At 45.6% G+C, this 21,995-nt stretch overlaps 2 protein-coding genes across 5 annotated transcripts in view; both read right to left on the bottom strand.

Moving 5' to 3' along the window:
* LOC131136690 (CUGBP Elav-like family member 3) overlaps nucleotides 1-12,510 on the bottom strand; it is a 39,393-nt gene extending 26,883 nt beyond the window's left edge. Inside the window, exons 1-4 of one of the 3 annotated variants that reach the window (XM_058083841.1) lie at nucleotides 12,003-12,510; nucleotides 11,744-11,799; nucleotides 10,008-10,233; nucleotides 8,726-8,808 (exon numbers count right to left, since the gene is read on the bottom strand). In XM_058083841.1, the coding sequence (XP_057939824.1) occupies nucleotides 8,726-8,808; nucleotides 10,008-10,152 (228 nt within the window). In that variant the 5' untranslated portion in view covers nucleotides 10,153-10,233; nucleotides 11,744-11,799; nucleotides 12,003-12,510. Of the gene's footprint in view, nucleotides 1-8,725; nucleotides 8,809-9,358; nucleotides 9,463-10,007; nucleotides 10,234-11,743; nucleotides 11,800-12,002 lie in introns of those variants that run through there. The other 2 variants (XM_058083843.1, XM_058083842.1) reach the window with 2 other exon arrangements.
* A 2,476-nt stretch (nucleotides 12,511-14,986) lies between these two features.
* Nucleotides 14,987-21,995, bottom strand: part of adamtsl4 (ADAMTS-like 4) — a 44,465-nt gene continuing 37,456 nt past the window's right edge. The window contains exons 13-18 of one of the 2 annotated variants that reach the window (XM_058085457.1): nucleotides 21,508-21,712; nucleotides 20,197-20,370; nucleotides 19,934-20,113; nucleotides 19,645-19,824; nucleotides 19,370-19,517; nucleotides 14,987-17,000 (exon numbers count right to left, since the gene is read on the bottom strand). In XM_058085457.1, the coding sequence (XP_057941440.1) occupies nucleotides 16,870-17,000; nucleotides 19,370-19,517; nucleotides 19,645-19,824; nucleotides 19,934-20,113; nucleotides 20,197-20,370; nucleotides 21,508-21,712 (1,018 nt within the window). In that variant the 3' untranslated portion in view covers nucleotides 14,987-16,869. The remainder of the gene's footprint in view (nucleotides 17,001-19,369; nucleotides 19,518-19,644; nucleotides 19,825-19,933; nucleotides 20,114-20,196; nucleotides 20,371-21,507; nucleotides 21,713-21,995) is intronic. The other variant, XM_058085456.1, reaches the window with a different exon arrangement.

The following is a 21,995-nucleotide window of genomic DNA, read 5'->3' as shown; positions in this document are numbered from 1 at the left end:
CGGAGCAACATTCCCCTTTTGATCAGCTGATAAACGGCCTATTTGACTTGATGCTCCTTTGCAATAAATGGCTTACTCCATTTTTGTATCGCTCCCATTTTGGTAAAAAAAATGCAAATTCTTTAAATTTTTTTAATTTCTTAAATGTCTTAAAATTTCAATCAGGCGTTTCGGTCCTCGTCGTTCGCTTAAAACTGCTTGGCGAAAGGTGACATCCGTCCGAGCGAGCGAATAACAGCATAACAACACACCACATTTCCACTAACGGCGCGGTAATGTTGGGAATCACAAGCTAGCACCGGCGTTAGCAATGGTGCTAGTTTCAATGCCTGCTGGACAGGAAGTGTTACTGTGATGTCGCCCGTGTTTCCATGCAGATCCATGATTCTTTTACACACTACAGCTGTGGATGAATGTTGTGTTTTTGCTAATATTGTTACATTTTGAACAATATTTTGAACAATATTTTGAACAAAATTTTGAACAATATTTTGAACAATATTTTGAACAATATTTTGAACAACATTTTGAACAATATTTTGAACAATATTTTGAACAACATTTCAAAGTATTTTAGTAATTGAGCCCGCCATGCGGCCGTTACCCGTGAATGGAATCAATACCACCTCTACGAGTCCATATCGATACGTCGCTGTAGTAATTATTAAGACGCGCCTTAATAATTTATCAGGCATCCACGGGAAGCCCCGCGTGCGGGTGCGGGTCCGGGCTGGGGCCGGTCTAATTAAAGAAGGGCGCTCCCTGGACAGCAGTGAAGCGTGACAGCACACACCTGCTAAGCTGCTTATCGCACTTTCATTTCAGATTGGGAAGAAGTCAGCGTGACCAAGCCGATACGTGTTGGTGTGTGTGTGTGCGCGCGTTAGGAGTCTGAAGTGGAACAAAGATGAGGGGCCGCGATAGAGGGCGAGAGAGCGATGGAGAGAGAGGAGAGTGCAGATTAAATGGGCGAGTGAGAGCGAGATATCAACAGCAAAGAACAAAAGAAAGAGATAAGGGAAAGATTACAGAGGAAATACAGCAGCTGTAGGCCCGGGAAAGATTTAGATGGGGGGTGGGGGGATAGAGCCAGATATGAGGTTCAAATCTAAAGAAGTGAAGCTGATGAAAAGCGGGGAGAGAGGGAGGGAAATGGATGGGGGGTGGGGGGGTGAGTGGAGTTTGGATATGAACATTCCGGCTACGCTTGATTGCGTGTGTGCTTGTGCATTCATTTGCATGTTTTTTATTCCCGTCTGTGCAAAGTTAATGCCACTTGTCACCGACGCCCCCCCCCCCCCACCCCACTGTACTACAGTGGAACCCGCTGATGTCCACAAGCGTCTATGTCGACCGAAACGGACTAAATGATAGGTACTATTACATACTAAAAATAGACGCTGTAATACAGTCATTTCATTTCTACTACGTCACACTCTTGTGCACGCTAGCGGCCCCGCCTCCGCCCGTAAGGACTGACAATGGGGCTCGCTCCGTTCATGCCGTTGTTCTATGGAACAAATGCGGCAACTTGATGAGTGAACCCTCATCCTGTCTGTTTGGAGACGAGGAATAAACACACACACGGGAATATAAAACTACTACTGTCAAACATAAGTACTGGCTAGTTAGACAGCATTCAAACTTTCATAGGGACTTCCTGTTCAGTGCAAAATAAGCTTCAAAGTAAACTGAAAATCTCATGGAGTCCATGTCAGTGAGCGTGTACAGCAGATATATCGACATGACTATAACCTACACAAAGGCAACTTATAGTAGTAATCATTAGTAGTATTGGCTTGCAGAGTACTACTACACAATGGCCCATAGGCCACATCAGTGTGACTTAAAGGATTAAGTGTGTTTTGGGTTTTTCTTTGGCTTTTTTTGTGCTTTACTTCTGAAAAATCATCAAAAACGGCCGCTACCGAGAGGGACGGCTTTGGAAGGACGAGTTAAGCATCCTGAAATGTTGCCTACACATTTCTTCATGATGTTATGACGGTGGCAGTTTGAGACCGGAACTGATTACTCACTGATTATTCACTTTACGTGATTTCCTGGGGAGAATTAGTTTCCAAATGAGAATAACTGATCACGGAGCAGATTGTGCTTGACTTTGGAGATGACGCTAGTGGAATTATTAATAAAGCTCCGTACGTGCTGCTGTCATGCAAACAAACACCGTTTCCTCAAAATCAAAGCAAACCTCCAGCAAAAGCAGCATTCCGCTTTAGGTCGGCCAACCAGTCCCAAGGACTCTACAGGAACTTCATGTCCTCTAATGCTCATCCTAGAAACCTTTACAGCTCAGAGACAGACCCCCTTGAATTTGTTGACGAGAGCTCTGACCTCTGACCTTGGAAACAGACTGCCAGGCCTCAGTCCTCAGGTCCTGGTCCACTGAGTTCTTCCAATCACCACCAAGGCTGCGCTTCAAGGAAAAGCCCCAATCCTTATGTGAGATATGAACACACAGATTCTCTTTTCTCTGCATTCTAAAGATATACAAACAGCTAAAAAGAGGCAGTTAGTCCTGGAACACACCCATTCAGCTTGGAAAACAACTTTTCCAAACTCGAAAACAAAAACCCAGCAGCAGTGGCGGCAGCTCCGATATGTAGCGTTGACTGTCGCTAGCGGCCTGACGCAATGCGAGCGAGTGCGGGGTGAAGCTAGTCGCTAAACGGCTAGTAGCAATTGGGCGTGGCGCTGTAGCTGGGTTAACATGCAGATCACATAATGTAAATGGAGCTCTGTTGGCTTCTTTTTAGCTGTTTTTATATCTTTATAACAGAGAAAGACGGTCTCACATAAGGTTTGTGGATGACGGGCTGGACTTTGGCCAAGACCGACTGGTTTTGTCGACGTGAAATTTCAGACCCAGTAAGATTTTCTAAGATTTCGACATGTAGAAAGTTGTTGAATGGAACATGGAGCAGACGTAACGTCGAGATGGGAGGGAGGTAATCTGGGCTTTGTATCAAATATGGCAAACATCATCAAATCTCCCCGTGAGCTTTTATTTCCTCACAAGTAAACAAAAGGCGCAGCTTGCTCTGTTGGCCATCTGTCCATCTGCTCCCTCTTTCTTATTTCCTCATCTCCCCGCCCGCAGGTTGTGGCGATGGCGCTGGCGTGGCGCACTTAAGCGCTAGTCGCGAGCCTTTAAATGGCGGTTAAATCCCGTCAGCGGGTCTATCTGCATGTCTTTTCATTCACAGGGAACCCTTGACGCTCCACATCCCGAGACACCCTCTTTGACCGCACGCGCTCACACGTGCACGCGCTCACACGTGCACGCGCTCACACGTGCACACTTGAGCTCGCTCCGCCATGGGCCTGCAGGATGTGACGATGAAAATGAGTTGGTGAGAAACTAATCAAGCGGCTTAACAAGTGGGGCCGGGGAGGAAGAGGAGCGGAGGAGCGAGGAAGAAGGGTGTGAAACGGTCAAAAGGGTCAACTAATCAAGAGGAGGGGAAATGAAAGGAAGGGTATGGGGGGGGGGGGGGACTTAGGAGAAGGGTCACCATAAATGACTGTGAAATGAGAACGGGAGGAGGAAGCGTGCGTGTGCAGCCATGTTGGGGGGGGGGTAAAAAGACATTAGCAGAAGAAGCAGCATGAAGGGATACCACGGAGATATTTGAAAGAAGGGTTGTGGGGGGGGGGGGGGCGTATATTCAGCAATATTCCGGTGGAACATAAAGAGAGGACGGAGGGGATTTGAATGAGATAAAGAAGATAAAAGCAGGGAAGGGGGGGGCGTAGAGGGGAAATATATAGGGATGAATATGGAGGAGATGAAAAGAACATGACAGAGGGATGATATGTGAAGAGCAGGATAAATTGTCTAAATCCGGTCAGAGGGGGTACAATGAAAAAGGGTGACATGGGATGGCAGAAATAAATCTTAAAAGGAAACGTCAGAGCTCCTGGAAAAGTTTTAGCCGAGATGGCAATTTATCCTTTATGAAAAAAATGCATACATATATATGTAATCCTATGGGATCTCATCATCATGCAACATTTTAACGTCAAAACAAGCCAAGTCTCAGACACGTGGGTGCAAGAACACGCTAGCACATTTATAGCGGAAGCAAGAAAACCAAAAACCTAAAAAAAAAAATCAACAAATCACCAGTAAGTATCTTAACCAGCGGTGTCCAAAGTCCGGCTCGGTAGCCATCTGAGGGCGGTGGCCTACAACACACTAGCACATTTATAGCGGAGGCAAGAAAACCAAAAACCTAAAAAAAAAAAAAAAATAAACAAATCACCAGTAAGTATCTTAACCAGGGTGTCCAAAGTCCGGCTCGGTAGCCATCTGAGGGCGGTGGCCTACAACACACTAGCACATTTATAGCGGAACCAAGAAAACCAAAAACCTAAAAAAAAAAAAAAAAAATCAACAAATCACCAGTAAGTATCTTAACCAGCCGGTGTCCAAAGTTCGGCTCGGTAGCCATCTGAGGGCGGTGGCCTACAACACACTAGCACATTTATAGCGGAAGCAAGAAAACCAAAAACCTAAAAAAAAAAAAAAAAAATCAACAAATCACCAGTAAGTATCTTAACCAGCGGTGTCCAAAGTCCGGCTCGGTAGCCATCTGAGGGCGGTGGCCTACAACACACTAGCACATTTATAGCGGAACCAAGAAAACCAAAAACCTAAAAAAAAAATCAATAAATCACCAGTAAGTATCTTAACCAGCGGTGTCCAAAGTCTGGCTCGGTAGCCATCTGAGGGCGGTGGCCTACAACACACTAGCACATTTATAGCGGAAGCAAGAAAACCAAAAACCTAAAAAAAAAAAAAAAAATCAACCAATCACCAGTAAGTATCTTAACCAGCGGTGTCCAAAGTCCGGCTCGGTAGCCATCTGAGGGCGGTGGCCTACAACACACTAGCACATTTATAGCGGAAGCAAGAAAACCAAAAACCTAAAAAAAAAAAAAAATCAACAAATCACCAGTAAGTATCTTAACCAGCGGTGTCCAAAGTCCGGCTCGGTAGCCATCTGAGGGCGGTGGCCTACAACTCTTGTCTATGCATTTGGAATGGTTTTATATGTGGACAACTAGCATTGGAAAGCTAAAGATGCACCTTTTGTGTTTACAAACGTCTAGTTTTGTTTTTGGTTATGTCAACAACCGCTTATGTTGATATCGGCCATCCAGCTAGCGACCAACCACAGCGGAGTGGGCGAGATATGTGTGATGTGGGTGGAATAAATCAAAAACAAACCGGGATCCACCCAAATCCAAAGAAATCCAGCTGAATAGGCGCAGGTTCTGGAAGGACTACAAAGCTTCGTATGCTGGTTATTGTGCGTAGCTGCTCTATAGGAGTCCACAAAAAAGAGCATCATGTGTCCCATTTGATGAAGCAGCATCTTGAAACCGATTGTGTTTGACTTTGGAGGTTCCGCTGCATGCGTGAGTGGACTGTAAGCGTTTGCGTATATGTAAAATATAAATATATATATATATATATAAAGTACTCTCTGGGGCTGCGGCACACCAGTTGTGCATGTCATGAGAGAGAAAGGTCAGAGGATGAGTCAAAGGACACATAGGGCAGCGTGGGGGGGGTGGGGGGGGGTAGACAGTTAGGAAATGATTTTTACATAAAGGTCATCGCCCTCAGAGGGCTCTAATTGGATTAATGCCACAGTTAACTTGCTGTGCTAGCACACGGGGATGATGGCGTGTAGTACTGTATACTATAGTATATACTGCATATAGAAATGCAGGGATTACATTCTGCTGTGTGTGTGTGTGTGTCGACACCCCCCCCCCCCCCTCCTCACAGCGTTTTATTCAGGCTCCAACCATTTCCACAGAGAGATCTTATCAGCACCCTTGCCTGCGGAGAAGTTGCGGGAACTGAAACTCTGATCAGCGGCGAGGCGACACGGCCGGAATGAGATTGAGAGCGGGCTCGGGGTGTATGTTTGGGGGGGTGGGGTGGGGTGGGGGGTTCTCTTCTAACGGTCACAAATAGGTGCGGATAAGGAAGGTAAATGTCATTCCCACACGGCTCACACGGAGGCTCCCGGCAGGGAAAAAAACGGGGTTAAAATAATGCTAAGTATTTCAAAGAGTTAGTGTAAAATCCGTTTTTGACTGCGCCGGAAATCAGGTCAGCGGGAAGCGGGCGGGCGAGCAAGCGAGCGAGAAAACAGAGAGGGAGTGACAGGGAAGTACAGCGTATGAGACAGACACGGAGCCCATCCATAATGAAGAGTGTCCTAGCCCTGCACACAATCCCTCACCAGAGACCGAGGGAGACCGGGATGAGACAAAGGGGAATGGCCACATTAATTACACACACTCTCCAGGCGGCAGCTATCACCGGAGGCTAACGTGGGGGGGTTGGGGGGGGGGCACGGAGATGGACAGACTGAGAGGGATGGTGAAATGGAGATGATGATGATGACGATGCTCACGTAGTCCCCCTTTGTGTCCCCTGGGAAGAGCCAGTGTTTGTCCTTAGCAGCGAGACGCCTGCTGGCTGCCCGGCGATGTCACGTTGTTATTAATGGCAGCAACTTCCAATAACACACACGCCATGTTGTTTTGGTGCATGTGGGTAGACATTTTACCATACTGCACATTCCGCTATTCGGGGGGGGGGGGGTTCTCTTCACTAACCACCAACAATTAGCCAATGTCAAAATGTCAATTTGACACCATTAACACAAACAACAGGTCATCAAAACAACCCCCTCCCTCACTCACTCACGGGGCAACACAACAACAAGGTCACTGCACCGCACGGATACGCGGGTACGGAAATAATACTATTTTAGACAAATGCATCACCCGCAATGCATGCTGGGTAACTTCCACTTTTTATTTCCTATGCCAGAGCCTATCCCAAGGATTTTCACCTATCAAGTCTATTATATTCAGAACTACGCGTGTAAAAGCGACTATAGGGGTGTTATTTCATGTCTACAGGGCTCTAATCATGTTAAAATTCCCCTATCACGTCCATTATATTCAGAACTACGCGTGTAAAAGCAACTATAGGGGTGTTATTTCATGCCTACAGGGCTCTAATCATGTTAAAATTCACCTATCACGTCGATTATATTCAGAACTACGCGTGTAAAAGCGACTATAGGGGTGTTATTTCATGCCTACAGGGCTCTAATCATGTTAAAATTCACCTATCACGTCTATTATATTCAGAACTATGCGTGTAAAAACGACTATAGGGGTGTTATTTCATGCCTGCAGGGCTCTAATCATGTTAAAATTCACCTATCACATCAATTATATTCAGAACTACATGTGTAAAAGCAACTATAGGGGTGTTATTTCATGTCTACAGGGCTCTAATCATGTTAAAATTCACTTATCATTTCGATTATATTCAGAACCACGTGTGTAAAAGCGACTATAGGGGTGTTATTTCATGTCTACAGGGCTCTAATCATGTTAAAATTCACCTATCACGACTATTATATTCGGAACTATGCGTGTAAAAGCGACTATAGGGGTGTTATTTCATGCCTACAGGGCTCTAATCATGTTAAAATTCACCTATCACGGCGATTATATTCTGAACTATGCGTGTAAAAGCAACTATAGGGGTGTTATTTCATGTCTACAGGGCTCTAATCATGTTAAAATTCACCTATCACATCCATTATATTCAGAACTACGCATGTAAAACGACTATAGGGGTGTTATTTCATGTCTACAGGGCTCTAATCATGTTAAAATTCACCTATCACGACGATTATATTCGGAACTATGCATGTAAAAGCGACTATAGGGGTGTTATTTCATGTCTACAGGGCTCTAATCATGTTAAAATTCACCTATCACGACTATTATATTCGGAACTATGCATGTAAAAGCGACTATAGGGGTGTTATTTCATGTCTACAGGGCTCTAATCATGTTAAAATTCACCTATCACGGCGATTATATTCTGAACTATGCGTGTAAAAGCAACTATAGGGGTGTTATTTCATGCCTACAGGGCTCTAATCATGTTAAAATTCACCTATCACGTCGATTATATTCGGAACTGTGCGTGTAAAAGCGACTATAGGGGTGTTATTTCATGCCTACAGGGCTCTAATCATGTTAAAATTCACCTATCACGGCGATTATATTCGGAACTATGCGTGTAAAAGCAACTATAGGGGTGTTATTTCATGTCTACAGGGCTCCAATCATGTTAAAATTCACCTATCACGGCGATTATATTCGGAACTATGCGTGTAAAAGCAACTATAGGGGTGTTATTTCATGTCTACAGGGCTCTAATCATGTTAAAATTCACCTATCACATCAATTATATTCAGAACTATATGTGTAAAAGCAACTATAGGGGTGTTATTTCATGTCTACAGGGCTCTAATCATGTTAAAAACCTTTCTATGCTCATGAGTATCGAATCCTACTGTGAAAATTCCCTGGACTGGTTTGGGAACAATTATCCGTGACAGAGGCTCGACCGTACTCATTTTCTGCTGCTACTGATATGCAATATCAACATGGGACGGGGGGACCCCCCCCCCCCCCGTTTAAAACATTGCCAACAAGGTTTTATAGGGCACCACGGATCCCATTCAGCGGTGAGCCGGAGCCTATCCCAAATGATTCCAATGATGCTGTGTGTACGTGCGGCGCCTATATGCATGTGGGTGGCATGTCGTCATGAAGGGTGCGCCGTCTGGAGCGTGTGATGCGCACTTACCCCCGGTAGCGTTTTCTGCTCGTGTAGGGCGCTCTGGGCTTTGAGTGCAGACTCTCTGGCACAGTACGTCAGAAACGCACATCCTGTCACACAGAGAAAAAGCGAGGGGAGAGAAGGGACGGGAGTTAAGGTATAGCGGGCCAGGAGGGGCTCAAATATTCATCACTCTCCACTTAAGTCCCGGCACCCCACCACCTACAGTACAACTAGACACAGAGTATATAATACCACAGCATCTAAATCATTGAATGCAGGATTTGCCCTCCCTGATTACTTGTCAGCTGCCATGAATTATTGCGGGGCTCACAGCGCCAGGGGTTACAAATATAAATATTCATGCAACTGCAACTAGAGCCTAACAACACCATGATGATGCACTTTAAGAGCAGAGGAACACTCCACGGCACACGTCACATCTCAGAAACGGCACGGCACGAGTCAGCACACATGACAGCACCACAGACGTGTGCGCAGGGGGGCTAACAAGGCCTCGCGGGCTCGCCGCGCTTTTAAATATAGAAATATGGAAAAATATAGAAAGTAGCAACCACTAGGCATGCCTCACGATCACTCCAAATACACCCCAACCCGACCCCCCATCAACCCCGCCCACTGCTCTCCTATGGGCTGTACCTGTGTCTGTGTGTGTGAGGGAGGGCCGCAGCCGTTTACTACACCTGTCACCAGCACTAAGACAACAAGATTAGCAGCAGGTTAGCATCCCGTTGACAGACAGGCTGATGGAGTTAAGAAGACAAGAGGCGACGATTAGGACGTTCACAAAGAGCGGGGAAGGGAAGACGGGGGGGGGGGGACACATGACAAATATGTTAATAAGAACAAGACACACACATAGAGACACACACAAGCATCTTATGGTCCATCTCGTTGCTTTTAAGAGGAGCTTAATGTGGCCGAGAGGATTCGAGAAACAGCAGATTCTTTCTCTTGTATCACGCTGGCTTACAGGCCCATTAAACTGATTGGAGCATGCGGCCTAATCTGCTTCATGACACACACACATACACATACACACACACACACACGCATACACACACACACTGTGTGTGCGTCTCTACAAGTCCAGCGTGTTGGGAAACGACACATCTTGTGTATCTGCAGACGCTCCTGCTGCAGGAGATGGAGACCAGAGGAGGTGTGACTGTTGCCATGGTGATATGTGACAATCAAGGCTGTGAAAATTCACCCCCCCCTCGTCTCTCTCTCTCTCTCTCTCTCTCGCTCTGTGTGTCGCTCTACTAGTCGTAGGGCCGAGACCCACCTTTGTGCATGCCGGTGTATTTGTCCTTAATCACAGTGAGCTCGTAGATCTTGCCAAACTGCTCAAAGATGGGCTTGAGGTCCTTCTCCTCCAGATTCCGGGGAATCTGACCCACGAAAAGCTTGATGGCGTCGGCCTCCTTCATCGGGACGGAGCAGAGGGGCGGCGGGGGGGGGGCCGGGAACAATTCAGAGGCAGGTACCCCCCTGAAGAGGAGCAGGTGGACCTGAGATGTCAACAGAAGATACTGGTTATCCTCGATGATCTTGGATCGGATGAGTCTGGGACTTCCTCCGGGACTGAATAAGCCCGAGTCATCCACAAACGCCATCAAACATTCTCATTAGAAAAGGGGACAAAAGCACAGGAAGTGAACGGACTGACAGGTGGGGAAGGGGTGGGACTAAGATGTTGATGCCCTGTAATGGAGCCCTAGGAAGCATTAGTCGTGGAAACTGGTGACAACATAAATACTGTATTGGGGGGGGGGGGGGGGGGGGGGGGGCTGCTTTATGACAAAAATGTTCAACAATAGCGAGTCTCGTAAGATGCTAGCCGGCTTGTTTCAAGACGTACTTATTTCCTCTTCCTTTGTTGTGTTTCATTCATCAGCATCCTTTATGTCTTCTGCCAAGGGTGTCCAAAGTGCGGCACAGGAGTTATTTGCAGCCCACAAAAATATAAGTCAACAAGAAAATGGATAAAAGCCGCACAAATTTTTTTTTTAATTATAATATTATGCTAAAAAGTAAGTTGAGAATGAAGTCCAAATATTATGGGATGGAAAAACAATGTCCAGAAGACAGTCCATGTAAACTTGAAACACAACAGTAGAAAAGGAAAATGTAATAAGCTACTTTGTCACCCGGAAAGCAAATAAATAACTTTTTCTGTACATATTTATAATTTTTAAAAAACTTTTTGGTCATCATTCTTATATTATAATATAATTATAATACTTATAATTAATTATATAATTAATATAATTATATTTTTTCTGTAGATACCTTGTTAGCATGTCGACATGGGTTGTCATTTTAATGAAAAAAAATAATATCTATTCATTCTCCAAAAACGTGTATATTTTTGATAATAAAAAGTCAAAAAAGATGTTTTTTTCAAGAAAAAAAAATCTGAATATTTGAAAAAAATAAAAAAGTGAAAAAGTGTGTAACCGGTGTCATCGACGCCAATGTACTTGTGGTACTTTGAGCGTATTCTGTGTACTCCAAATACTCATGAGCATATTTGTGTTGTTGTTGTTTGTTTTTGTTTCAGATGAAACCATCATTTTTAAAAAGCAAAGTAGTTTTTTGGTATTTTGCGTGATTGAGAACCAAAAGCATCATCTCATCTTATGTGGCCCCCATTGCACCCCCGTGGCCCCCGTTGCCCCCCCCCCATAGCATAGCAACACAGCTGCTAGCCGCTTTCTCTTTAAAGGCTGTTAGCATATCTGCATGAGTTGGTGTTCAAAATGTCAAACGCATCCTTTGCTGTGATCGTCTGTGGGAAAGTTTGGACCCCCCCATGAGATATGTCTTTACTTCATATCTCCAAAATGAGGATATCTTACGGGTGGAGAGCAAAGCATTGTGGTCTAGATGGCGTGTTTACAGACGTGCCCGCTGATGACAAAGAGCTTGTGCTCCAAGAGTGATGCAAATCGCAGTCGGCCAATCAGAAGACAATGTTCCTGAACAAATTCCTATTCATGGCAAATAGTGTGAAATTACCTGTGAAGGTAAGGAGGAAGCAGCAGCAGCAGCGGCGGCGGCGGCCCCGTGGATCCCTACAGAGGAACAGAGGACATACACAGCATGATGGGGGGGCTGAATCGTGGCATCGGAGGGGCTTCTTTGTTTAGGCAGCTGTAGGTTACAACACGGATGTCATGTGGGGGGGGGTGGGTGGGAAGGAGGGGGCTCCCTTTGCTCTTTGTCCCAGACCCCCCTCCTGCCTTTCCTACACACACACACACATTTGTAGTCTTACCTCTTGTTGCAGGTGAATGGTGAAGATTGTCCCAAATGCAAAAGAAGGATGCGAGTACGAGTCCTCCTCTTCTTCCTCTGTGGATGCTCTCCTCTCTTTGTGCCTCCCTCTACTCCTCCTCCTCCTCTTTCTTCTTCTCCACCTCCTTCTAAGATACTACAGGTTGTCTTCGCAAAGCAAGGAAGGAATAAGTCGCTCTAGGAGTTGAGAGAGCTTTCTTGTTGTTTTCTTTTTACCGGAAAACCAACAAGCAAAAATGCTAAAGTGTCTCGCGCAGCGCTAGCTTGATTTGACGGCTAATTGATGACAAACGACTGACGACGGGCGGAATTGGTGGAGATAGCGTGGCTCTCCCTGGCGGTCTCGTCGTCGTTGTTGGGACTTTTTAACGAGCTTGGTTTCTTCTGCCTTTTCGCTTTCGTCTCGGCCGTGCTACGTTCAATGTGTGTTTCCTTTCACGTCGCCAGCCCGCCGGTAGAATACTCTCTCTCTCTCTCTCCCCCTCTCGCTCTCCCTCTCTCGCGCTCTCTCTCCGCCCCTCCCCCTACGTAAACCTGACAGCCTAGTGACGTCCTCCAGGGACCGTCAACAAATATGTCCCATTTACACGCAAACTATACTTGCTATGGATTCCATTTTATATTATCTATCTTTAAAACATTTAAACTGCTGCCGACATTTTATATGTTAAAAAAAAGTTTCAATTTCAAACAAGTCAGTCTTTTAAAACAATTTCTGCCTTAAATATACATATCTAATCCAGATTAACAATATATTTTCTTTCAAACCGATTCAACAACAATTTAAGTACCTGTGTAAAACTATTACACGTATAGAATTTTGCTGCATGCTTTGAAAGGGAAGACGATTGATAAAAAAAAAATTATAAAATACTCTTGTTTGTTTTTATTAGTTTCAGAAGAAAAACTATTTTTCTTTGAGGGGGGGGGCAAAGTCTTCAAAAATAATCAGGAGTGTGACGCTGCACATGATCATAGATTGTCTATGTAAGGGAGGGTCTTAGCTTTGTGTTATTAGTGCAAAAGCAAATTAGCGTCCTATCTGATAACATGCCTTATTAATATTGTAAAATATAAATATTGTAAAATAATAATATAATATAAGACAAAAATGGTCCCCATGGCCCACTGTGGACATCCCTGCATTAAGTAATAAATAAGGTTAGTCAAAGATCTTCTATATAAGACAATGCTTTCCCTGCAGAGATTGACATGTCAATCGTAGATACTGTTTGACAAACAAAGTATTTATTGCTTATGCTAATAGTCACAATCGTTTAGCATGAAAACGCGAGGAGCTCACGAGCTATGTTATTTTGCGGGTGAAAATTGGCAGACGCTGCCTTAGGCGCGGAGGTTCGCCTATTGTTCCAGCCTGGAGCCCTGGCCTTGGTGCTGAAACTATACGCTTCCTGACTTCCAGCCCAGGCGCGCCCCCGACGACGACGACGACGAAGCGCGTGCACGCGCTCACGACGACTCCAGCTGCTCACGCCAGAGAGAGGAAATCACGCTCACACCCACTCTGAGTAATACATGACGAAAAAGAAAAGAGGGAGGGGGGGGGGGGGGCGTGCTGGCCTACTTTTGCACTCAGTTGTGGTGTTTGACTCAATGGGGTGGGGGGTGGGGGGGGGGGGGGTGGGGAGAAAAGGAGGACACCTAAATCCACAACAAACCTGACGTACACGCATGTGCACGTAGGCATGCGTGAGTCTTGGTGTGAAAAAAAAAAGAGTGAGAGGGTTGATGGTAATTTACCCCCAAAAGGTCGCCATCTGCCCGCCTCGCCCGCCTCGCCTCCTGCCCTCGGCCAGCGTCAGCATCAGCATCAGCATCAGCATCAGCATCAGCATCAGCCCGGCATACATCCACGCTGGCCGCCTCGCATGTACATCACTACACCAGAGGCGTCCCTCGGCACCCGGCACAGGCACGCCAAGCTTGGCACGCCAAGCCCCGAGGAGGTGGCCTGCGCTCAGGCGGAGAGGGCCGCACGCCATCGGATAAGTTAAGCCACCAATCAACACTTCCAAGTTTGCGTGCACGGGCCACTTGGGGCGCACCCACTCTTGCCACGTTGGCTTTTTCTTCATTTTATTTCAGCCATCGTCCGCAGATGGCCCCTGCGCCACACTATGGACACCACTGCTTTGTTTCCCCAGGAAGGCCAGGGGTTGCTGGGCGAAGGAGGATTGTGTAGCTGCCTTGGGGTCGGCTTGGATTACATCTTGCAGACCTGCGCTGCACGGAGGTTTTTCTCGACTTTTTTGGGGGCACAAAAAAATTCTTATTTTTCCAAGAAACAAAAAAAATATTTTTTGAGTCAAAAAGTAATATTTTTGGAGAACAGCAGCTCTGTATTTTCAAGGAAAAAAGTACATTCAAGAAAATGTTGTAGAATTGCGAAAGGATATTTTTACAAGTTACAATTTTTTTAAGTCATAATCCCAGGAAGATTAAAAATGACATACCTTTTTGAGGAAAAAAAAGCACAAAATCAACAAAAAAAAATTATATTTATGATTACAAAGAGAAGAAAAATAAGTATTTTTTTGGGTCTTAATTTTAGTTAATTTCCAAAATACATTTTGCCTAAAATAATATTTAGATATCTATATATACGTATATAAATAATAATAATTAAATAAATAATAAATAATTATATAATAACAATATAATATTATATATAATATTTATATAATAATTAAATATAATATAATAATTATAATAATATAATATTATATATATAATAATTATATAATAATTAAATATAAAATTTTTATAGATATATTTATATATTTTTAAGAAACAAGACCAATTTATGACTGACATTGTACATGAAAACAAAATGAAAGTTATTTATCTTTAATTATTTAATCTTTAGTAAGATATTTATCTTTGTTTTATGTGCAGGGGGTGTACACCAAATATGATAAACACGAGTACAAGTAAAGAAGTAAATTGAAGTAAATTTCCTGAATCCAGTATTAGCCTGCAGTGCTTTTGAGACGACTACCCAAGTCCAATAAAACAGTCAAAACATGTCACCAAGACCATCTTAGGCAGTCATTAACTCCCAGAACATGCTCGTCACGTGTCCAAGCACATTATGACTCCATGGCGCCGCCCCGTGGACCCAATGGTAATAACACCCTCTTGCATCGGACACAATCAACTCATTCATGTGTTGTTTGACTTTTATTGAGTTACTTTTGTATTTCTGCTGCTACTAAGATGTGGAAAAAAATGAATGAATTTCTAAGAGTAATAAACTCCGGTGGTGAGGAGGACAAAAATAAATTACAGCTTATTTTGATACTGATAAATTACTATTTTTTTTTTTCAAATATAAAGTCACCATGAGGGGTTAGAGACAAAGAGCGACTGAGTCACAGATATAAAAGTCAATAGAGGATTCTCTTCTTAAAGTCATATAGGCGGGAACAAATTCAGTCTTTCAAAAATATAAGCGCCTGCTACGTTCACATCTTATTATACACATTCGGATAATATTTGACAAATATACAGATCCCTCACAGTGTGTGTGTGTGTGTGGGGGGGGGGGGGGGCGGGAGTGTGTGCTGATTTTGTGTGAAAAGTACAAAAAGACAAAGATGCGCATACTCACACACGCGTACAGTATACAGTATATATATATACACACAGGTTTTGTCATGCTGAGTATTTCATCCAAAGTACACATTCATCGTCTCCTCTCAGGCCGGGGGGGGATCAGCGCTTTAGCATGCTAGCACAAATTGCTAGCATGCTACCGAGTGTTTGTAGACCATTGTTGTTTTAGGACAGTAGTTAGTAATGTACGTTTCCAGAAGCGATTTAAAGGCTCCCTGACATGATTTCTTAATGTTACTTTATAATGTTTTATATGGTTTCATTTTTGAAAGCAAATGGTGAATTTATGAAAATGAGTCAAATGCTTCTTGTTCCTTCAAAGCAGTCATCATCATTCTCTACATTTGCTTCGTCCATTCATACAAGAAAACAAACTTTCATTATCGCTGGGATACTGTGAACATCCAGCAGCAACGCATCATTTTGGCACGGCTACTATTTTGATGAAAAATATACTGAATCGAGTCGACGATGCGTTTGTTGACTTTGTTTTAGTAAGCGGTGTGTGATGCCGATGACGTCACTAGGAAATGATGCTGAGCGGCGAGCTGGTCTGCCATTTTGGGAACGTACCATTGGCTTTCAAAAGCGTAACAATGTAGAGTAGAATTCCAAAGAATACAATCAAAACGGTGAATCATGTCAGGATTTGAAGCGGGAATAATTTTGGAATATTCATACGATTGATCGGCCTTAAAATGAAAGCCCCTCACGCCTTCAGCTGTGTTTAGCAAGCAGCTTCCTTATGCCCATATTTGGTCAGCCCATTCCTTTGGTTTATGGTTTTTGTTGTTTAAACTACAGTGGCACTTCAAGGGAGTATTTTTGGCGAGCAAACAAGACATGAACATTGAATCCTTCGAGTGTAATGGAGCGTATAGCGGCCATACTGGAGCCAATATGGCTGAAAGGGAGGTATAGAAATACATACGCTGCTGGAGGTCCTGTCCCACAGCGAGTGGCACGGCTCGCTGTGGCAGATCCTGGAAGTTAAGGGGGAATCTTTCGCAAGCGACGAGCACCATCCTTAAAAAGGGTCCTGCCTGACACGCTAAAGTGGCTCTAAACGGGACTGCTTCCACAGTGTTGTTACCTGAAGGAGAAGGACTAAATGCTAGATAGGTGCTCTACTCCGCCCACGTCTAGGGGGGCGGTGACTCCAGGCTACGTTCTTCACGGCAAAGCGCCAGGGGCTGCCCGCCACCGGCCCGTCAGTGTCTCTTGGCACGCTGGGCGCTGTGCGTGCAGGAGGCGCAGCACGCCGTCTTATAGTAGGAGTAGACGCATAGTCGGGCCTGGACCACCATCACGCAGTTGTGTCGGCGGTCCTTGCAGTTCTCATCTGGCAGAAGAACAAGACAAGCGGGGTTTCTACCATGCCTACAGGAATGGTAGTAGGAAACTTAGTGCTAACCAAGCTGTGTGGTAGCATAATGAGTGCTATGCTAACCAACCTTTGTGGTAGCATGCCGAGTGCTATGCTAACCAACCTGTGTGGTAGCATGCCGAGTGCTATGCTAACCTACCTGTGTGGTAGCATGCAGAGTGCTATGCTAACCAACCTGTGTGGTAGCATAATGAGTGCTATGCTAACCAACCTGTGTGGTAGCGTAACGAGTGCTATGCTAACAACCTGTGTGGTAGCATGCTGAGTGCTAACCAATCTATGTGGTAGCATGCTGAGTGCTATGCTAACCAACCTGTGTGGTAGCATGCAGAGTGCTATGCTAACCTACCTGTGTGGTAGCATGCCGAGTGCTATGCTAACCAACCTGCATGGTAGCATGCTGAGTGCTATGCTAACCAACCTGTGTGGTAGCATGCCGAGTGCTATGCTAACCAATCTGTGTGGTAGCATGCAGAGTGCTATGCTAACCAACCTGTGTGGTAGCATGCCAAGTGCTATGCTAACCAACCTGTGTGGTAGCATGCCAAGTGCTATGCTAACCAACCTGCATGGTAGCATGCTGAGTGCTATGCTAACCAACCTGTGTGGTAGCATGCCGAGTGCTATGCTAACCAACCTGTGTGGTAGCATGCTGAGTGCTATGCTAACCTACATGTGTGGTAGCATGCTAAGTGCTAACCAATCTATGTGGTAGCATGCTGAGTGCTATGCTAACCAACCTGCATGGTAGCATGCTGAGTGCTATGATAACCTACATGTGTGGTAGCATGCTAAGTGCTAACCAACTTGTATGGTAGCATATTGAATGCTAACCTACCTGTGTGGTAGCATGCTGAGTGCCATGCTAACCAACTTGTATGGTAGCATGCTGAGTGCCATGCTAACCTACATGTGTGGTAGCATGCTGAGTGCCAACCAGCTTGTATGGTAGCATATGGAATGCTAACCTACCTGTGTGGTAGCATGCTGAGTGCTATGCTAACCAACCTGTGTGGTAGCATAATGAGTGCTATGCTAACCAACCTGTGTGGTAGCATAATGAGTGCTATGCTAACCAACCTGTGTGGTAGCGTGCTGACTGCTATGCTAACCTACATGTGTGGTAGCATGCTGAGTGCCAACCAACTTGTATGGTAGCATATTGAATGCTAACCAACCTGTGTGGTAACATGCTGAGTGCTAACCAATCTGTGTGGTAGCATGCTGAGTGCTATGCTAACCAACCTGTGTGGTAGCATGCTGAGTGCTAACCAACCTGTGTGGTAGCATGCTGAGTGCTATGCTAACCAACCTGTGTGGTAGCATGCTGAGTGATAACCAACATGTATGGTAGCATATTGAATGCTAACCTACCTGTGTGGTAGCATGCTGAGTGCCATGCTAACCAACTTGTATGGTAGCATGCTGAGTGCCATGCTAACCTACATGTGTGGTAGCATGCTGAGTGCCAACCAGCTTGTATGGTAGCATATGGAATGCTAACCTACCTGTGTGGTAGCATGCTGAGTGCTATGCTAACCAACCTGTGTGGTAGCATAATGAGTGCTATGCTAACCAACCTGTGTGGTAGCGTGCTGACTGCTATGCTAACCTACGCGTGTGGTAGCATGCAGAGTGCTAACCAACTTGTATGGAAGCATGTTGAATGCTAACCTACCTGTGTGGTAGCATGCTGAGTGCTAACCTACCTGTGTGGTAGCATGCTGAGTGCTATGCTAACCAACCTGTGTGGTAGCATAATGAGTGCTATGCTAACCAACCTGTGTGGTAGCGTGCTGACTGCTATGCTAACCTACGCGTGTGGTAGCATGCAGAGTGCCAACCAACTTGTATGGTAGCATATTGAATGCTAACCAACCTGTGTGGTAACATGCTGAGTGCTAACCAATCTGTGTGGTAGCATGCTGAGTGCTATGCTAACCAACCTGTGTGGTAGCATGCTGAGTGCTAACCAACCTGTGTGGTAGCATGCTGAGTGCTATGCTAACCAACCTGTGTGGTAGCATGCTGAGTGATAACCAACATGTATGGTAGCATATTGAATGCTAACCTACCTGTGTGGTAGCATGCCGAGTGCTATGCTAACCAACATGTGTGGTAGCATGCTGAGTGCTAACCAACCTGTGTGGTAGCTAGCATGCTGAGTGCTATGCTAACCAACCTGTGTGGTAGCTAGCATGCTGAGTGCTATGCTAACCAACCTGTGTGGTAGCATGCTGAGTGCTAACCAACCTGTGCGGTAGCTAGCATATTGAGTGCTATGCTAACCGACCCGTGTAGCGGGAAACGGAGCGCAAACCTACCTGTAACCTGTGGACTGCAGGGTATGGTGTTACACATTTGTTCTTGTTCAGGTTTGATGCCGGCATCGCACTTCTGGCTGTGCTTCCTGTCTGGGTTCAGACAGCGGACCTCCCTCATCTGTAGACCCTTTCCACACGAGCGTGAGCACTAAGAGCACAAAAGGGATTGTCAATTAGACCTGCACAAAAACATGGAATAAAACCAAGAAAAGCAGGATTCCCATCTTTTCCAGAATCATTCCATTGGAATATTGTGAGCATCCGTAAGGTCTTACCGCGCTCCACTCCGTAGTGAACCACTGGGCCTGGCACTCCCCCATCTCGCACTCCTGCACGGCGGCGGGTTTGTCCATTTGCACACATTCAGCTGATGGCACCACCGTAAAGTCGTTACCGTTCTTTTGGACGCAAATGACGTCTCGTCGCTGGGTTCCGTTCCCGCAGGCAACGTTGCACTGGAACAACATCAACAACAACAATGTGGGGGACATGTCCGTGTTCTTCTGGAGAAGGTCCACTCAGGTGGCTTGTGGCCCCAACGGAAGAACAATGGCGGAAGCTTACCTGTGTCCACGGGCTGCTGTACCACATGATGACGGACACGCAGGGACCCCCGTTGCAAGCTTTCATCTCAGCCGGTTTGTCGCCGATACAGTCCCCGCCGCCCTCCCCCTCTCGGAGGCCCCCCCGCGTCAGACACACCACCTCCCGCTTCTGCACGCCTGGCCCGCATTGCGCCGAGCACTGTGGCAAAGCGGAGCGCCGTGTTGAAAGCGAGCGTGACGTGCACTTTACCGGGACTCACCGTGTGGGGGGGGGGCACTCACCGCGCCGGACCAGGCAGACGAGTACCAGTTGGTCACGCAGGGACCCATGTTGCACTCCTCGCTCCCCGTCGGACGAATCCTGGTGTTGCATTCTTTATCGTTCACCACGTTGCCTTGATCGCTGACGCAACGCACGCTCCTCGTTCTCCTGCCCACCCCGCAGTCCACTGAGCACTGGAGCAGGACAAATCCATCATTTGCACATGGAGATCTGGGGTCGTCCGCCCAGTCCCAGTCCCAGTCCCAGTCTTTTCCCTATTCTCCATCCCCTAATGCAGGGGTGCTCACACTTTTTCAGCATGCGAGCTACTTTTAAAATGGCCGAGTCAAAATGATCTACCCACTACAAAAATGCAAAACATCTATTTATTTTCAAATGTATTGAGGATTATTTGTACGTACAATGTATGTTGATGTACCTTACATAACCAAATGAGCCAATATTGCAAAACACACATAATTAACTATTAACATTTTTTGTAATTACCTGAGTTTACTTTGATGACTTGCACTGAATTGAACCAGCCAGGGATGCATAGTCCGGACAGTAGCTGCTGATAGCCAGCCTCAAGCACACTTCCAAATGTTTATCAGTCATGGATAATATCCGTATCATAATATCCGTATAATATTCCATATCCGTATGGAAGTGATATGTTTTTTGCCTTTTTACTTGGTCCAGTTTTTGCCTTTTTACTTGGTCCAGCTCCTTCACTCATTTTAGTGACCATAAACTTTAGCGAGGGCTTAAAATCTGACGCAATTCACCGACTAGCTTAGCACTTTGCATCGTTGTTTACGCATGAGCGGTCAAAATTCAGTTGTCATCTGATTGGTTGTCCTGAATGTCAATCAAGTAACGGGGATGGATGATAGGCTGACATCGTAAGTTCTGCTGCACTTAGAGACGTTGTTTGATTTGATTGGTCGCCCGAAGGGCAACATTCAGTTGTCATCTGAATGGCTGCCCTGTATGTCAATCAAGTGACGGCATTGATGCTGGGATGATGTTTTTTTAATGTCACGCCGCGATCGACCAGCGATCGACCAGTACCACCTCCGCGATCGACCGGTAGATCGCGATCGACTTAATGAGCACCCCTGCCCTAATGCCTTATCTTATCTCAGGTGCCTAAGGTCCAATTTAAACAGCATCTCAACTTAGCAAATATGCTTTGGTTCCCTGATAAAAAAACCCGTGTTCAAGTCCTGAATCAGCTTTCCTTTGAAAAGGCCTTCTTGAAAGCGTAACGGAGAGCACGCAAACATTATTTTAAACCCGAGCAGCACGGAGCGCCGATGTTGACTCACCGTGCTCCAGTCGGAGCCGACCTCCCAGTGGGAGCACAGCTGGAGCTGGCAGGCTTGCGTGGACTCGGGCGGGGTGAGGTCGGCGCACCGCTGGGGGTGAACCATGGTGGAGCGGTTCCCGAAACTCTGCCTGCATTGGAGCTGACGCTGCTGCATGCCGGGCCCGCAGGAGACGCTGCACTCTGACCAAGCGCTGGCCTCCCAGCTAAACGTTAGCACACAACGAAAACAGACGAAAACGAAAACATTGGCGAAAACGAAAACGATTGGCTTCGACACACACAATACGGGCCAGGTGCGGAAATTGAATATTTCTGTCGTTAAGCTATTTACAACCTTCTAAATACACCTCTTAACATCATTAGAGCTCACTAGACATAAAATAGCACCCCTATAGTCACCTTGACACTCCCACTACCCGATACAGTAAACAGATTAAGACAAAATAAGACATTTAAGACATGATGTGACATGAGACACTCATGTGT

This window comes from Doryrhamphus excisus, chromosome 10, assembly GCF_030265055.1.
Source record: "Doryrhamphus excisus isolate RoL2022-K1 chromosome 10, RoL_Dexc_1.0, whole genome shotgun sequence".
NCBI classification, from domain to species: Eukaryota; Metazoa; Chordata; class Actinopteri; order Syngnathiformes; family Syngnathidae; genus Doryrhamphus; species Doryrhamphus excisus.
This window is presented reverse-complemented; position numbering and strand designations above follow the sequence as displayed.